This window comes from Gossypium hirsutum, chromosome A09 (assembly GCF_007990345.1).
Source record: "Gossypium hirsutum isolate 1008001.06 chromosome A09, Gossypium_hirsutum_v2.1, whole genome shotgun sequence".
In the NCBI taxonomy this organism is placed as follows: domain Eukaryota; kingdom Viridiplantae; phylum Streptophyta; class Magnoliopsida; order Malvales; family Malvaceae; genus Gossypium; species Gossypium hirsutum.
In genome coordinates, this window is record NC_053432.1 from 78224806 (window position 1) to 78240121 (window position 15316).

General features: G+C 31.2%; 1 protein-coding gene and 1 long non-coding RNA gene across 2 annotated transcripts; one reads left to right on the forward strand and one right to left on the reverse strand.

The window, feature by feature from the left end:
* Positions 1-4885: 4885 nt before the first annotated feature.
* LOC121206252 (uncharacterized) lies at positions 4886-5862 on the reverse strand. The gene is made up of 2 exons (XR_005901309.1): positions 5410-5862; positions 4886-5129 (listed from the first exon to the last, which is right to left on the reverse strand). It is a non-coding gene; the product is annotated as an uncharacterized lncRNA (long non-coding RNA).
* Positions 5863-12759: 6897 nt separating this feature from the next.
* Positions 12760-14316, forward strand: LOC107930174 (protein ODORANT1-like). The gene is made up of 2 exons (NM_001327312.2): positions 12760-13092; positions 13573-14316. The coding sequence occupies exons 1-2, from the start codon at positions 12797-12799 to the stop codon at positions 14045-14047; spliced, it is 771 nt and encodes a 256-aa protein (NP_001314241.2). The 5' UTR covers positions 12760-12796; the 3' UTR covers positions 14048-14316.
* The last annotated feature ends 1000 nt before the right edge of the window (positions 14317-15316 follow it).

The window sequence follows — 15316 nt, forward strand, 5'->3', positions numbered from 1 at the left end:
GCCATTGGAATGGCTAATCATGATCATATTTGGTGTTATGTATGCTAAATTGCTAGCTAATCCATGGAAACCATGAAATAGGTAAAATTTACTATAAAATAGATTCAGACAGCACCAGTGACGTGAGTTTGAAAAATCACTAAAAATAGTAGAGATACAATTAGATGATGAATAATATATGTAATTGAAGAATTATGAGTCTATTTTCATATGGATGGAACAAAACAGGTATATGAGTTATATTTTATGAGATGTTTAAATTTTTGTGAAACAGGGCCAGAGCGATTTCTGGATCCCCTGTTCTGACTTTGTAAATTCACCATAAATTTTACAAAGATAATTAGAAGTCATGCTTTATATTTACAGATTCCTTATTGAGTCTAGTTTTATTAGAGACAAACGGCATAGTCATTGAAGCTCTGTAGAGGGAGATATCTGATTCGTAATACACAGAGGTCAGAGTAGTCTAACCCCGAAACAGGGGAGACTTTAACTAATAAACTGTACTAATTGGCCTGACAAAAAATTCTAGAAAAAATTAGTAGATAGATATATGAGTCTAGTTTCAGGAAAAATTTACGGAATTGGATTTCGAGTTTCGTAACTCGAGATATGATTTTTAAAGCGACTATGATGCAGTTAGCCATCTTGTCTGAAAATTTTAAAATGAATTGTATGAGCTGTTTAAGTAATGAATTAAGTCTATTAACACCTCGTGTTCGACTCCGGCAATGGTCTCGGGTACGGGGCGTTACAGCCTTTATCCTTGACTCAGATACATTGGTGTCGAGTACATAAGCCAAGTAAGCATCATACCCTTTTTTGACTTACCTCTGTGCTGCCATTACTGAAATCACATCAGATAACCCCTCTGTCTGATCAGATTTAACCCGGAGCAACTCACCATTCTGACATTTTAGTACAATATATTTTTGTCTACAATTTTCTACCGCATCATGCTGGGTTAACCAATCCATGCCCAATATCACGTCAAATTCAGCAAATGGCAGTAACATCAAATCAGCTAGGAAACAATAACCTCTTACCATCAGTGGACAATTTTTACAAATTTTATCCACCAACACAGACTGGCCCAGGGGGTTCGAGACTTTAACCACAAATTTAGTAGGTTCAACTGATAAATTTTTAACAATTGCAAGTTTAAAACATATATATGAATGAGTAGAACCAGGATCAATCAATGCAATAATATCAGTATTAAGTAAAGAAAATGTACCAGTAATAATATCAGGTGCTGAGGCATTTTCTCTGGCACGGATGGCATATGTCCTAGCAGATACTCGTACTTTAGACCTGCCTGCAATATCTTTCGTTGCTCCTCGGCTACCACTGACATTACCAGATGGTCGAGGTGGTTTACCTCTCGAAACTGGATTACTCGGCTTCGATATCTGTTCAGCTTCTTTTTCACCCCTTTCTGGACAATCTCTGAAGAAATGGTCAAAAGAACCACATCAGTAACAAGCCCCGCTCTTTAATCGACATTCACCAAAATGAGCTTTATTACAGTACTGGCATCTCGGCTTAGGAGTGCCAACACTGCCAACACTGGTCACTGATGGAGTAGAAGGTCTTGGATTAGTGCATTGAGAACCTCGCTCTCTACCCGAATACCTGGTGGCTGAGGTAGAACGATCCTGGTACTTCTTCAATTTCTTTGAAGCAGAAAACTGAAATTTTCCCATCGGTCCTTTACTAAAAATTCGAGGTTCCCTCTCAGTCTGTTTCTTTTCTTTGCTCAATTCTTCTGCTTTATAAGCTCTCTCTGCCAATGTAGCAAACTCTTGAATTTCAAGAATTCCGATCAGTAGCTTAATGTCTTCATTCAACCCTTCTTCGAATCGTTTGCACATTTCAGCTTCTGACTGTACCCATTCTCGAGCATATTTACTCAATCAAACTAATTATCTTTCATACTCAGATACTGATCTGTTACCCTGTTTCAGTTCAAGAAATTCTTTTCTCTTTTGATCAAGAAACCTCCGATTGATATATTTCTTTCTAAACTCGGTCTGAAAGAATTCCTATGTAATTTCTTCTTTCAGAACAATAGAAGCTTTAATATTCCACCAATGGTAAGCTGTGTCCTTTAGCAGTGAGACGGCACATATCAGACATTCTTCTGGTGTACAAGATAATTCCTCCAAAACCCGAGTAGTGTTTTCTAACCAGAATTCAGCCCGTTCGGAATCATCATCAACTGCTGCTCGAAATTCTTCAGCCCCATATTTTCAAATTTTATCTGCTAGAGCTTTCCCTTTTCTGACAGATTCAGTACCTGTACCCTGTGGGATTTCGGGAACCAGTAGAGGAGCAGGAGGGGGAGCTTGAACTTGCTGCACTACAGGGTTAGTTCTTAAGTATAGACTAAACCATTCATTCATCATTTAAAAGATGGCTGTTTTTGCCTCCTCCCCTCGACCCTCTGTCTCAGGCCTTCTACTGCTAGTTTCTTCTCTTTGTACTGAAGCCGGAGCATGACTCCCAGCTTCCTCAGATTGAGCTTGGTCAGTAGACATTTACTATAAAAAAACACATTTTAAATGGTCAGGAGATATCACACTATTAATAATAATTTAAATGGCATGTATAGCTAATCCCGTATTTGCTACATCAGTCCTAGAACTGGCTAAATCGTAGCTCTGATACCAATAAATGTAATACCCCTACTCGTATTCATTGCCGGAATAGGGTACCAAGTATTACCAGAGTTTACGAATTAATTTTTTTTAACTCAATATAACCCCTTTATAGATATCTAACCTTCCCTGAAATTTTAAACCAAAAACAATCTACATCAACCAATCCAATTCAACATAAATTCATGCATATTTATAAAATAACGTCATCACATACCCAAAACCAGGTTTGTTAACCATACTAACGGCTAACTTTTCATTCATTTCACGTTAACATTTACTTTATTAGCTTATACATGCCATTGATTTCCAAAATAAAGTTTCTTTACATACCGAAATCCTGAGGTTGATAGTGTGATGTGCCTCCGACCAAATCTGACCTCCGAGCTCTTAACAGTACAAAACAGGGAAAAAGAAAACGGGGTAAGCACTTCGTGCTTAGTAAGCTCATGTAACAAGAATTATACTTACCTAATATTTTCAATACAATACAATAAACATTCCTATATCCATTCAATGCATTATTACCCTAACATGCACAAACTCAACATTCAAGTTAGTACAATAATTTCCATGTACCAATAATATATACTATGATTGATGAGCTCATCAATATCATAATTTCCATTTCCTTGTTATTTTTCCATATTTATCTCGTTGAATTTATCGGAATTTCGATGAATTTTCAGAGGTACGCTTTTAGTGTACAATTCCGGGTCCGTCAATTCATATTCATGTGCGCACATTTCCATTTCAGAGAGCACACTCCCGCGAACCTCATCCTTACAGCAGGATTACCAGTCCAGGCTAAATCCTCTGTAATATAAACTCATAGAGTATTGTCGGGATTACCAGTCCAGGCTAAATCCCTGCAACGACAATTACTTTAATGAGCTTGGATCTGAATTACCAGTCCAGGCTAAGTTCAGACCCTAATTCGGATTACCCGTCCGGGCTAAATCCATTTTCCACATATTCTTCGGGAGGGCTATATTAGGATAGGATCACCCGTCCGGGCTAGATCCTTTTTACCGTCAATTCCTTTTCAAAGGTCCATCGAAATTTCCTTTCATTCAACCGCGATTTCTTCCCCCTTTTTATCAAATATATCAATGTTTCATCAATTTTCATACAATGAACATTCAAATTATATTCACAACAATAACATACATTTCAAGCATTTAAGAATATAATTCAAGTTACACGAACTTACCTTGATACTTGTTTGTAAACAAAAAAAATCTACTAATCCCGAACTTTTTCCTTTCCTCGATCTAGCTTTGTATTTGAATCTTCTGGATCTAAATAAATAAATTTAATTATCAATTTAATACATTTCATGTTCATATGCAACATTCTCTATAATTCAACTATTATTATTTATAGTTTATTCAAAGCTGTCTATTTGAGTCATAGTCACTAAATTATTTATAACTCGAGCTACGGAACTCCAAATTAAGATCAGTTAATTTTACCTGAAACTAGACTCATATATATTCTTACCATAAAATTTTCAGAATTTTTTGTTTAGCCAATAAATACAATTTATTCTTTAAAGTCACCTCTGTTCTGCTGTCTGACAGTTCTGACCCTTCTTCACTAAAAATTAATTATCTCTTCATAAAGATTCAAATGATGTTCTTGTTTGTTTATATTAAAAATAGACTCATTCAGGATTCTATACATATAAATTTAAGCCCATAATTATTTTTATTAAATTTTTTATGATTTTTCAAAGTCAGAACAGGGGAACCTAAATTCATTCTGACCTTGTGTCACAAAATTCATTATATCTCAAAATTTACAAATCCATTGCTTACATTATTTCTTCTATGAGAAACTAGACTCAATAAGATTTAACTCCATATTTTTTTCATCTTCTAATTCGATTTATAAAATTTATGGTGATTTTTCAAAGTTAGTCTACTGCTGCTGTCCAAACTGTTTTTGTGCAAGCTGTTTATTACCATTTTTCCCTTAAGCTTTTAATAAATGATAATTTCATCCCTACTCAATTAGCCTCTCAATTGAGCTGATTTTTCTCAATTAACATTTTATTCTATCACCTTAAACTAGTTTACAACCTTTAGGAATCAAAATTTCAGCAATAGACTTTAATTCCAAGCATTTTCACAATTAGGTCCTAAAAATCAATTTCTATTGAAATTACCTAATAAAATCATCTCTGTAATGACCCAAATCCGTCCGGGCCCAACAACTGAAAATTAATCCCAAAATAAAAACCCAATAAATATTATTAAGAGTCTACAAATCCAAATTACATGACCCAAATTTAAAACCTAAACCTAATACAACTCAATAGCCCAAAACCCAAACCCATTCCTAAGCCCAACTACCCTGGCCCAAGAACACAAGTTAGGGTAGAAACCCTAGCGCCGCAACAGCAACCTCCAAGGCTTTTCCGTACCTCCGTACGCAGTACCGCACGCCAGTTGGCCTTCTCCGTACCTGCAAACAAACGAGAGCGACAGCAGCAAATAGGACAGAAAAAGAAAATTGTATTTTATTTTTATTTTCATTTTGATTTTGGCTATAAAGCTTTTTGATTTTTGATTGTAAGGGGGTTCTTTTTTTTACGGGCACAAAAAAACGCATATTGAATACAAAAGCAACCAATATTAGAAGGTGATTTCAGATCTATTTTTTTTGGGTTTCCAATCTTTCTTTGTTTCTCTTTGTTCCTGCATATCACACTTTAGCATAAGAACGAAAGAGGAAATGGGTTTACCTTCACAGTTGCGCCATCGGGATCTCTCTCCTTTGTCGAGATTGGAGTTAAGATGGGATCTCGCAATGGAAATAGGCCTTGAGGCCCGGTTTAGGAAGAGATAAGAGAGTCCCTTCACACCATCCACCGATTACAATGGTGGGATGGTGATCGGACGATGGGTTCTTAACGAACCGAATAGGAGGAAGCCCTAGAGCTTTCTGTTGTCTTTTTTCCCTTTTTTTTTCATTTCTGGTAAATAATGAACTGATTAGGTTTTTTTTTAGTTTTTTTCTTCTTATATACGTCATAAAACGACGTCGTTTAAAGCCCTTCACAATGGCTTCAAAACAGCGTCGTTTATAGGCCAAACCCGATGACCCGACCCAGATGAGATTAGATCCGCGTGTTTTGGGTCTCTGAAGGTTAATTGTACACGAGGTCCCCCATTTTACACGAGTACTCAATGGCACCTGATGCATTTTATATTATTTTCTAATTTGGCCCTTTAATTTACATTTGCTTGCAATCTGGTATGCGTCGTGACGCAGCGTTTTGGAAGCGGGGTATTTCCCCGTTTGATCCCTGAGAATCCGTGTGCGTGGCGCGCTAGTCCTTTATTTTTATATCTTACTATATTTTTAAATTATCCATTTATTTTAATGTGATTTCATTCAGGCCCATTTTTTAATGTGATTTTAATTAGGTTTTTCTAAATTCACTTCATGTTTTATTTTATGTTACTTGTGTTTATTTATTTGTATATATCGTCTTATTTGTTTCATTACTTATTGTAATTTAAGTAACTATACTTTCATATTTTATATACACTATTATACATGTATATTTACACTTTGCATTAAAATTGATTTGATTTCATATATATCTATTATCAACCTTATATTGTTATTATGTATACAATTTCTTTTAAGTTTATTCTTGTATTTTATTATGTAACCCTACGTAATATACTTTCTAAAACTACTATATATATATGGACACCCGTGTTTAACCTATACATAATTAGACTCATATGTTTTTTATTTTAATATGTTTGATACATACGCTTTACATATCGTTTAAAATATTTTTGTACTTATATATATATTGGTACATATATTTGATCTATATACTTTATTATATCCATGATTTTATACCTATAGTCTTCTTTGTGTAATGAGTTCAAGGTTCTTTTTATCATGTTATTTCGCTGTTTATATGATATTTCTTTAAATATTCTATATATGTTTCATGTACATTTTTTAATCAAGGTTCGTAATTTGTAATTTATAATATTTGTACTTTAAAGTGCTTAACATTTTTATATATTTGTTGAACTATTTTAATAATCTTCTCATATATTTTTCACCACCATTTTGTAGTTCATTTTTATACTATATTATTTAAAATATCTATGTAACACTTGCTCAAATGTTTCATGAATATTTGTTCATAAATGGTTAATAATTTAGTTCTATGTACATATTTAGTCCCATACTAAAGTTATTTTATGAATTCTCTTAAATTTCTCTCTCTCTCTCTCTCTCTCTCTCTCTCTCTATATATATATATATATATATATATATATATACTTTCTTTTACGTACATAAGTCACCTTTTTAAGAATACATTTTACCACACATTGTTTTGGTTTAAGATTTCACACTTAAATACTATTTTTATACATGTACACATGTTTCGTAAATCTATTTTGTGTATTAAATCTTGTCATATATCTTTATTCTCATTCTTTTATATTACATTATTTAAATCATCATGTAGTTTGTCAACTTTTAAATGTATTTGTATTTAAAATATTTTACATGCAATTTGACCTAAACTTTCATTCTATAATATCGGTTTCAAAAAAGGTTATATATATATTCTTAGTTTTATACAAATTTTTCAACCTATATTTTATATGTCCATTTATTCGTCATTATTGTGAAATAGTTTTATACCATATTGCTTCTTTGGTTTGCATTTTGTTTGGTACCTCTAATAATTTTTATTATGCCATGTATACTGTCGTTGCATTTTATGTATTCATTATTGTCAAGCTAATTGTTCTCCATGCATGATTGAAGTTGAATTATATTTCCAAGCTAGTTATGCTTAGTCATTTAAGTTCTTGTAGTTGATTAAATAAATTGTATTATCCTCATTTTTCCATTGTCGTATTTTTATGCATACACATATTACCCCATTCATCGTTTTCCACTTGATTTTTGAAATGTGGTTTTATAAAACCCAAATTTCGTGATCAATGTCGTCTTATTTCAAATTGAATTAATACGTCTTAAGCTAGCTTTATAATCATTCATTCAAAAATTCTTCAAAATGAAGACGAGATTCGATGTTTGGCAATTCGCGAAATCGTGCCCTAACGTGTTGGGTTGCAATTTCGCATTTGCTCAAAATAATCGAATATTACTTCAAAATTTCACTCATGTCTTTTAAAATTCTTAAAAGAAGACGATGTTCAATGTTTGGCGATTTGAGAATCGTGCCTTGTCGTGCTGGGTTGCGCTTTCTCATTGGATCGAAACAATTGAAGATCCCTTCGGAATTTCACTCACATCTTCTAAAATCTTCTAAAATGAAGGCGATGTTCGATGTTTGGCGATTTGAGAATCGAGCCCTATCTTGCTGGGTTGCGCTTTTTCATTTGTCCAAAATAATCGAATATCTCCTTGGAATTTCACACGTATTTTATAAGGTAAGGTAATGGTCAATGTTTGGAAATTCGAGGAATCATACCCTACTGTGCTGGGTTTCGATTTTTCGTTGGACTAAATAGTTGAGCATCATTTTGTAATTCTCGAATTATAAACTTTCGGACAACGAAACAAGAAGATTTTGGCAACCAACTCGGATTACTCAAACGTTATAAAAAAGAACCACATTTCAAAAACTTTTTAATTTTAGACATAAGGACAGTATTTAATCGATTCGGTACCAATTTTGGGCGTAGTGAGGGTGCTAATCCTTCCTCATGCGTAACCGACTCCGGAACCCGTTTTCTCAAAAGTTCGTAGACCAAAATCATTGTTTTAATAAACCAAAAATGTTTTATTAGACTAACCTCATTTTTAAGTGATTCGATCACACCAAAACAAAAGATCGGTGGCGACTCCCTGCATTTGTTTTTCAAAAGTCGATTTCCCCCTCTTTTTTTTTAAAATTTAAAATTTTTTAAATCAAGGGATGGTTTCGACAATCTCATAAACAAATTAAAGCTTTAATTTCATTCTATTTCATCATAAACTTATATCACTCAACCATGGTGACTTTCAATTTCATCCATGAAATCAAAAACTAATGAATTTAATAGTAGGACCTAGTTGTAAAAGTCTTAGAAACACAAAATTACAAGAAAAAAGGCAATGATTAACTCACTTGGTGCAAAAATTATGGAATACCAGCTTAGAGAACCCTCCTATGGCGTTTTTAGCTGCTGGAATTGAAGAGAAATAAAGAGAAATCTAGATATTTCCTATTTAGTCCTAGCTTTATTTAGTTAATTTTGCAATATTCCAATTTGCCCTTAATTTATCAATTTTCCTGCTGATTTCATGCCCTTGTCGTCCAGCCCAAATAAATTTTGGGTCTAATTGCCTTTTAAATCATTTCTCATTAGACTCTTAAGCTATTTAATCATTCTAGCAACTTTTACACCTATTACAATTTAGTCCTTTTCATTTAATTGACTATCCAAACATTAAAATTTCCTAACGAAATTTTAATACCACATTACTAACATTTCATAAATATTTATAAAATTATTTTTGACTTGGTTTTACGAAATAGAGGTCTCGATACCTTGTTTTTACCCAACTTCTTCAATAATTTCTTTTTCTAACTAACCACTAAATCGGTAAAATTTTTCTATCAATATTTTCATACGATTTTCCTATCATTTCAATTTTCATGCAAAAATATTAAAATAAATTTCTCTTTAAATCAGATTTGTGGTTACGAAACCACTGTTCCGATAACTTTGAATTTAGGCCATTAACAATACATATGTACTTAAAAAGTTTGTAAGAACAGAGGATCATCAATATCAAAATGTGTCAGGCAAGCAAATCAGGAAAGTGCTGTTCATTACATGGCAAACAAGATATGCTCTCCTAGTCGTTTCAAGCTGGACTCAGGGGCGCAGCTAGCCCTGCCCCCCTAAAATGTAAAATTATATTTTTAGCTCTTTAAATTTTTTAAAATTTTTAAATTAGTAAAGGTAAAATTGCATTTTGACCCCCCTAAAATTATAAAAATTGATTTAATAATTTACAAATTATAAAGATATAAACTATACAAAATTAAAATTTCATCCAATCTCTATTAAAAAAATTTTCTGGCTTCACACTTTGCTGGACTAACTCAAAAACTTCCCCCTCCACCATTATGTTACTTTTTCAAAAAATAAAAATAAAAATAAAAATATGTAGATTAATGATTAACCCCTTTCCCCACTTAACTCATTTGTTTTAACTTGAAGGGGCTTCACAGAGTTTCCTCGTCTCTTTTTTATTTCTATATATGACGATGCCAATACTTAAATATTACGTCATTAATTCAACTAATTAGTTTATTATGATTTTTTTTATCTTAAGTTGTTTTAAACTGGTACGAAGTCCATTAGTTGGTATAAAAATTTTTTAAAATATGAGGTTTGAAAAACGAAATTATTTTTTAAGATAAGATATTTTAATACACTGAATATTAACAAAATGAATAAAATCATTACGATTTTAATAAGAAATTATAGTTAAAGGGGAGCTGACGTAATAGCTGGTGATATGCTCAAGTAAGAAAGATGCAGGGATCAGTTGTAATTAAACTGAAATTAAATTGTTAATTTTGTTTTCTTTTCTTTTTTCAAATAAAAAATTGTAAATCATGTGATTAATGCTTAATTACTTTATCGGAACCGACATTCAAAAAGTAGGAACGTTATTGAATGAATAAATACGTTCCTCATTTAACAGATTTAACTGATGCACGAGAACTTTCAATTAATAATATTAAATATATAAAATTTGTCTTCATGCTCGAGAACTTTTTAATTTCTTAATTAAAAAATTATCATAAATCTTGGTTATTTTTTAACTATACAACCTCAGAGTTTAAATTATATTGATTGTTCGAATTTTATCTTGTTATTATAATTTATCAAAAAAATTATTCATGAATATAATAACTTAGTTAGATTATTAAAAAATTATAAAATAAATTGATTGAAATTGATATTATTGTGATTGTAAGTGTGAGTTCAATCATATCTAACTTTTTTAAATTGTATAAAATAAATAATTTTTTATACTTCCATAAGTATTGATATTTAATTATTATCATATTCATTTACTATCTTTAATCTAAAATTTATTTTTAAAATCTCTGAATCTTATTTAAATTTAAATTTAAATTATTAATTAATTAATTTATATATCATTTAAACTCTTAATTGAATTGGTGTTACAGACAACAATTTGATTATGAAAATTACTATTATACAGATTTAAAATAGTTATATTCATACATGCTAATTTTATTTTTTTTCAATTTAAAATAAAACCAATAAAAAGTGCAAATGATGATATTTAAACTCATATCATCAACATGTATAAAACCTTAACTTTACTATCATAGCTAATGTTGTTTAAATCGAGTGTCAATCAAAAGGAAGCAATTCGATTAGTTGACTCGAAAATTGATATGGATTGATTGAACTAATTTTTTAAATAATTTTTTCAATTGAATAAAATAGATTGTTTGAGTAATTTATACTGATAAATTGATAGCTTGACTGTTCAACATTTTAATTGTAACAAATATTACATTTTGATTTTTTTTTACATTTTAATATTATTATACAAAAGTTTTCACTCATACATATTACAAATATGTTATTATTAATTTTAAACTAAACATTTTATTTATTTTTTTGAAAAAATCATTAATAATAAAATTTATAATAATAATTTAATAATTTAGATATACTGGGGATGTGTTACTCGTATAAAAAAGGAAAGTAGTAAAGTGAGAGTGACATCATGTTCTGGTAGAAGCCTTCTGTCATCAACTCATCCCTTGGCCCCTCCCCTTCGGCCTCACACATATTTCCCCTTCTTTTCCGAGCGTGATTCGCACTCTCTTATTTATTTGGTATTTTTTTAATTGAAAATGAGCAAAAATAATAAAATATTTCCAACTTTTTTATTTAGGTAAAACCGTTTTAAATTTATAGCATCTTAATAAGCCTTACATTAGTTTACTTTTTTAAAGGTTATAAGTTTAAAAGAAAAAAAAATTAAGCCTTTTTACCCAAATAATCATTTTAATATTTAATTTATATTTAAATAAACTCTTAACCATAAATCAACATTTACTTCGAAATAAAAGTTTAATTAGGTATTACATGCTTAAATTCTCTGATTAAATTATTTTAACCTTAAAATTTTTAAATATATTTTCTATCACTTGAGCTTAATTTATCTTTAAAAACTTAAGAGAATTATGTGTTTAAATTTAAAAAATATTACGTCTTAAAAATATTTTTATTTAAAAAAACATTTAAGAGTTCATCGTGCTATTAAAAAATTATTTAAAAATTTTTAACCTAGAAGTTTTAAAAAAAATTATTTTTACCTTAAATTTTTAAATAAAAAATTATTAATGAAAATTAAAAGATAAATTATTTAATTGGTCACACAATTTTTTAGATATATTTTTTTTAATTATCGAAATAAAAATACTTACAATTTAGAGCTTATTTAATATATTTATGTTACAATGGTTAAATATAAAATAAAAAATAATTAGTATAAAATTTAAATACAAATGTAATATATGTATTAAATAACCATATATTATATTTTTACTTAACATATGGTATATTTTTGTATTTTTCGATCAAATTCAAATTTATTGAATATGTTAATAAGGCTTTGATTTAGTTAGTCATCAAAGTTTGAGATCTACCATGACAATTAGATGGGTGAGCTTTCGAGTTTCATCATATATAATTTCCATATGTAAGTTTAGACTAGTTAACTCAATTTGTTGATTTTAGTTTTGGATTGTACTAATTTTAAATTTATTTGTGTTATAATAGTTTGATTTTAGTGATTATTCAGATGATTTGTGTTATAATAATTTGCTACTTATAATTATATTTAAATTTATACTAGTCGTAATGCTTTAAAAATATATTAAATATATTATGGGTTAGATTATTTTGATATTCATAGGAGACTAAATAGAAAAAGAAAGCCAGTGAGCACACGCGCGCAAGAAGACCGTGAGGCTGCTCAGGATTCCGAAATTAAAATATGATTTACCACAAAAAAAAAAAGAGATGAAAATGATAGTATATAAAGGCGGGTGAGTAAGGGGGGATCTGGGCATGGTTGGAGTTGATTGGTGTAAGATGAGAGGGACGGGGAGGCAGCCTTGTTGTGACAAGCTAGGGGTGAAGAAGGGTCCTTGGACAGCTGAGGAGGACAAAAAATTAGTGAATTTCATGCGCACTCACGGTTATTACTGCTGGCGGGCAGTCCCTAAGCTCGCCGGTCTCCGCCGCTGCGGCAAGAGTTGTCGACTCCGCTGGACAAATTACCTCCGGCCCGACTTGAAACGAGGTCTCCTCAATCATGATGAAGAGCAACTTGTTATTGATCTCCATGCGCGCCTTGGCAATAGGTTTCTTTTCCTCGATTGCTTTTTTTATTTTGAAGACCTGAAAAGCTACGTAACTGTATGGGCAATTCATAATTTCATTACTATTAATTTCACTTATTTGTTTGGGTCCTATTATCTGATGATAATGATAACATATATAATATATACGTAACATAAAATAGTAGAAACACGATCAATGTGGTCTTGGTTTCATCTTGCGCATAAGTGTGAGTTTTTAATTATTGTTTGAGATATTAAATTAAAGAGAATTGATTCCAAAAAAAAGAGAGTATAATTTAGATAAGATTTACAAAGTTAACAATTTCTATTAATTTTTATACTGCTTCTATTATGACATTTTAATTGAAGATATAGGTGTATTGAATTTGATTGACAGATTTAATTGCAATTTGTCATTTTTAAATATGTTTTATATGTAAGTAAAAACAGTGTATTATATTTAAAAGAAATAACATTAAAATGGCATTGATTTTTCCTTAGGTGGTCCAAAATTGCAGCAAGATTGCCTGGAAGAACTGATAATGAGATCAAGAATCATTGGAACACCCATATAAAAAAGAAGCTTATTAAGATGGGGATCGATCCTGCCACACATGAGCCTTTACAAAAACCAGACACCCCTGAAAACAAGCCAAATCTTGATCCTAATCAACCAGAAAACTTGTCGAAAAGTTGTGCCCATGAATTCAGCCTTCCAACTGGGACCGACGAATGGAGATCATCTTGGGAGTCCGATGATGACCCCTCGATCAACTTGATATGGTCAGAGGCATTTCTCCATGACTTGTCGGAGAACTTCCATGGCACTGATTCTTGGTGGAAAGAATATAGTGAAATTGGGACATCTTCAAAGGAGGAGACCTGTTTTTCATGGTTGGTGGGGGATGCTGGTGACGATGATGGGAACTTGGGATTTAGTGGTTTCAGTGAAATATTAGGGATGAATTTGCCTTGACATGGGTGGCAAGTTTTAGCATGCACCAATTAGGGACTGCCCTGCCTTTGTGCACGCATGTGAACAATGAAAAGAGGCATTATGTGTTCGTTAATAGACCTCATTAAGCTTTATGTCTAGATTAATTATTTATGATTACAGGGGATCAATAAAAGTGAAAAGACTTAAGAAAGCTTTCATGTCAAATATAACTATTGTTGATGATGTAGCATCCACACCCAAATCTTTCCATTGTTCGAATATAGGTCTTCTATAAATATTATTTTCCCCTTTTTTTTTCTTCTTCAATTCCCATTAAATTAAAATATGAATTCTACAATAAAAATATTTATATTTGAAGTATATGTTCATAAATTTAAGGGTGTAGCCAAGGAAGGTTCTTGGTGGGTGAAATTATTATTCACCCCTCCATACACATGTTAAAAAATATTCTAATTAATATTTACTTTTAATAATTTTTAAAATTATTTATTAATTCATTTTATACAATTCATAAATACCAATCCCCAAAGTGAAAACCATTATGTGTTTGAACACGTATTGAAAAATTCTTGCAACAAACGTAAAAATCATATCCAACAATAGGAAGATGGTATTGATTTTTTTTACATTCATGAATCATAAAGAAATAAAAGGTCTTTTCATCCATACAATAAAAAGGTCATCATCAAAGTAATAAACTCATTCTCACAAAGCGGAGAAATCAAGAAAGGACCTTAATCATATACTAAACAAAGGGTGAGTTTGGATGGACGGTGCGTTTACCTGCGGTTAGTGTAAAAGCAGTGGTGACGGTGAGATTAAATACTGTAACGATACTGTAGCGTGAGATAAAAAGTAAGCTCAAACATGTAACCTCGGCGTTATTAGTCATCAGGTGATCAAAACTTTGACGTGGTGTTTCTTTTTTCAAATCCTTGTCGTCATAGCAGTGGAAACAACCCTAAATCTCAAACAACAGTTGCAATAAAAATCTAACCAAAAGCAAGTTCCTATAAACTCAAGAGACCAAGCCACAAAGGACAAAAGAAAATCAAGTCTCCACGGGACCCAAAAGTCACAAGGCAAACAGCATGATGAGCCATATGAAAGCCCAAACATGGAATCAATCTTATAATTCCTAACAGAATCACCCCTCTTCAATTTATTTTGATAAAGCACCATTTTAATCATAGATAAAAGAAAGATAATAACACAATTTTTTTTGTTTCGTTTAAGATAATGCCCCAATTGAAGTAAGAATAGAATGGAAACAAAAGGAAATGATAG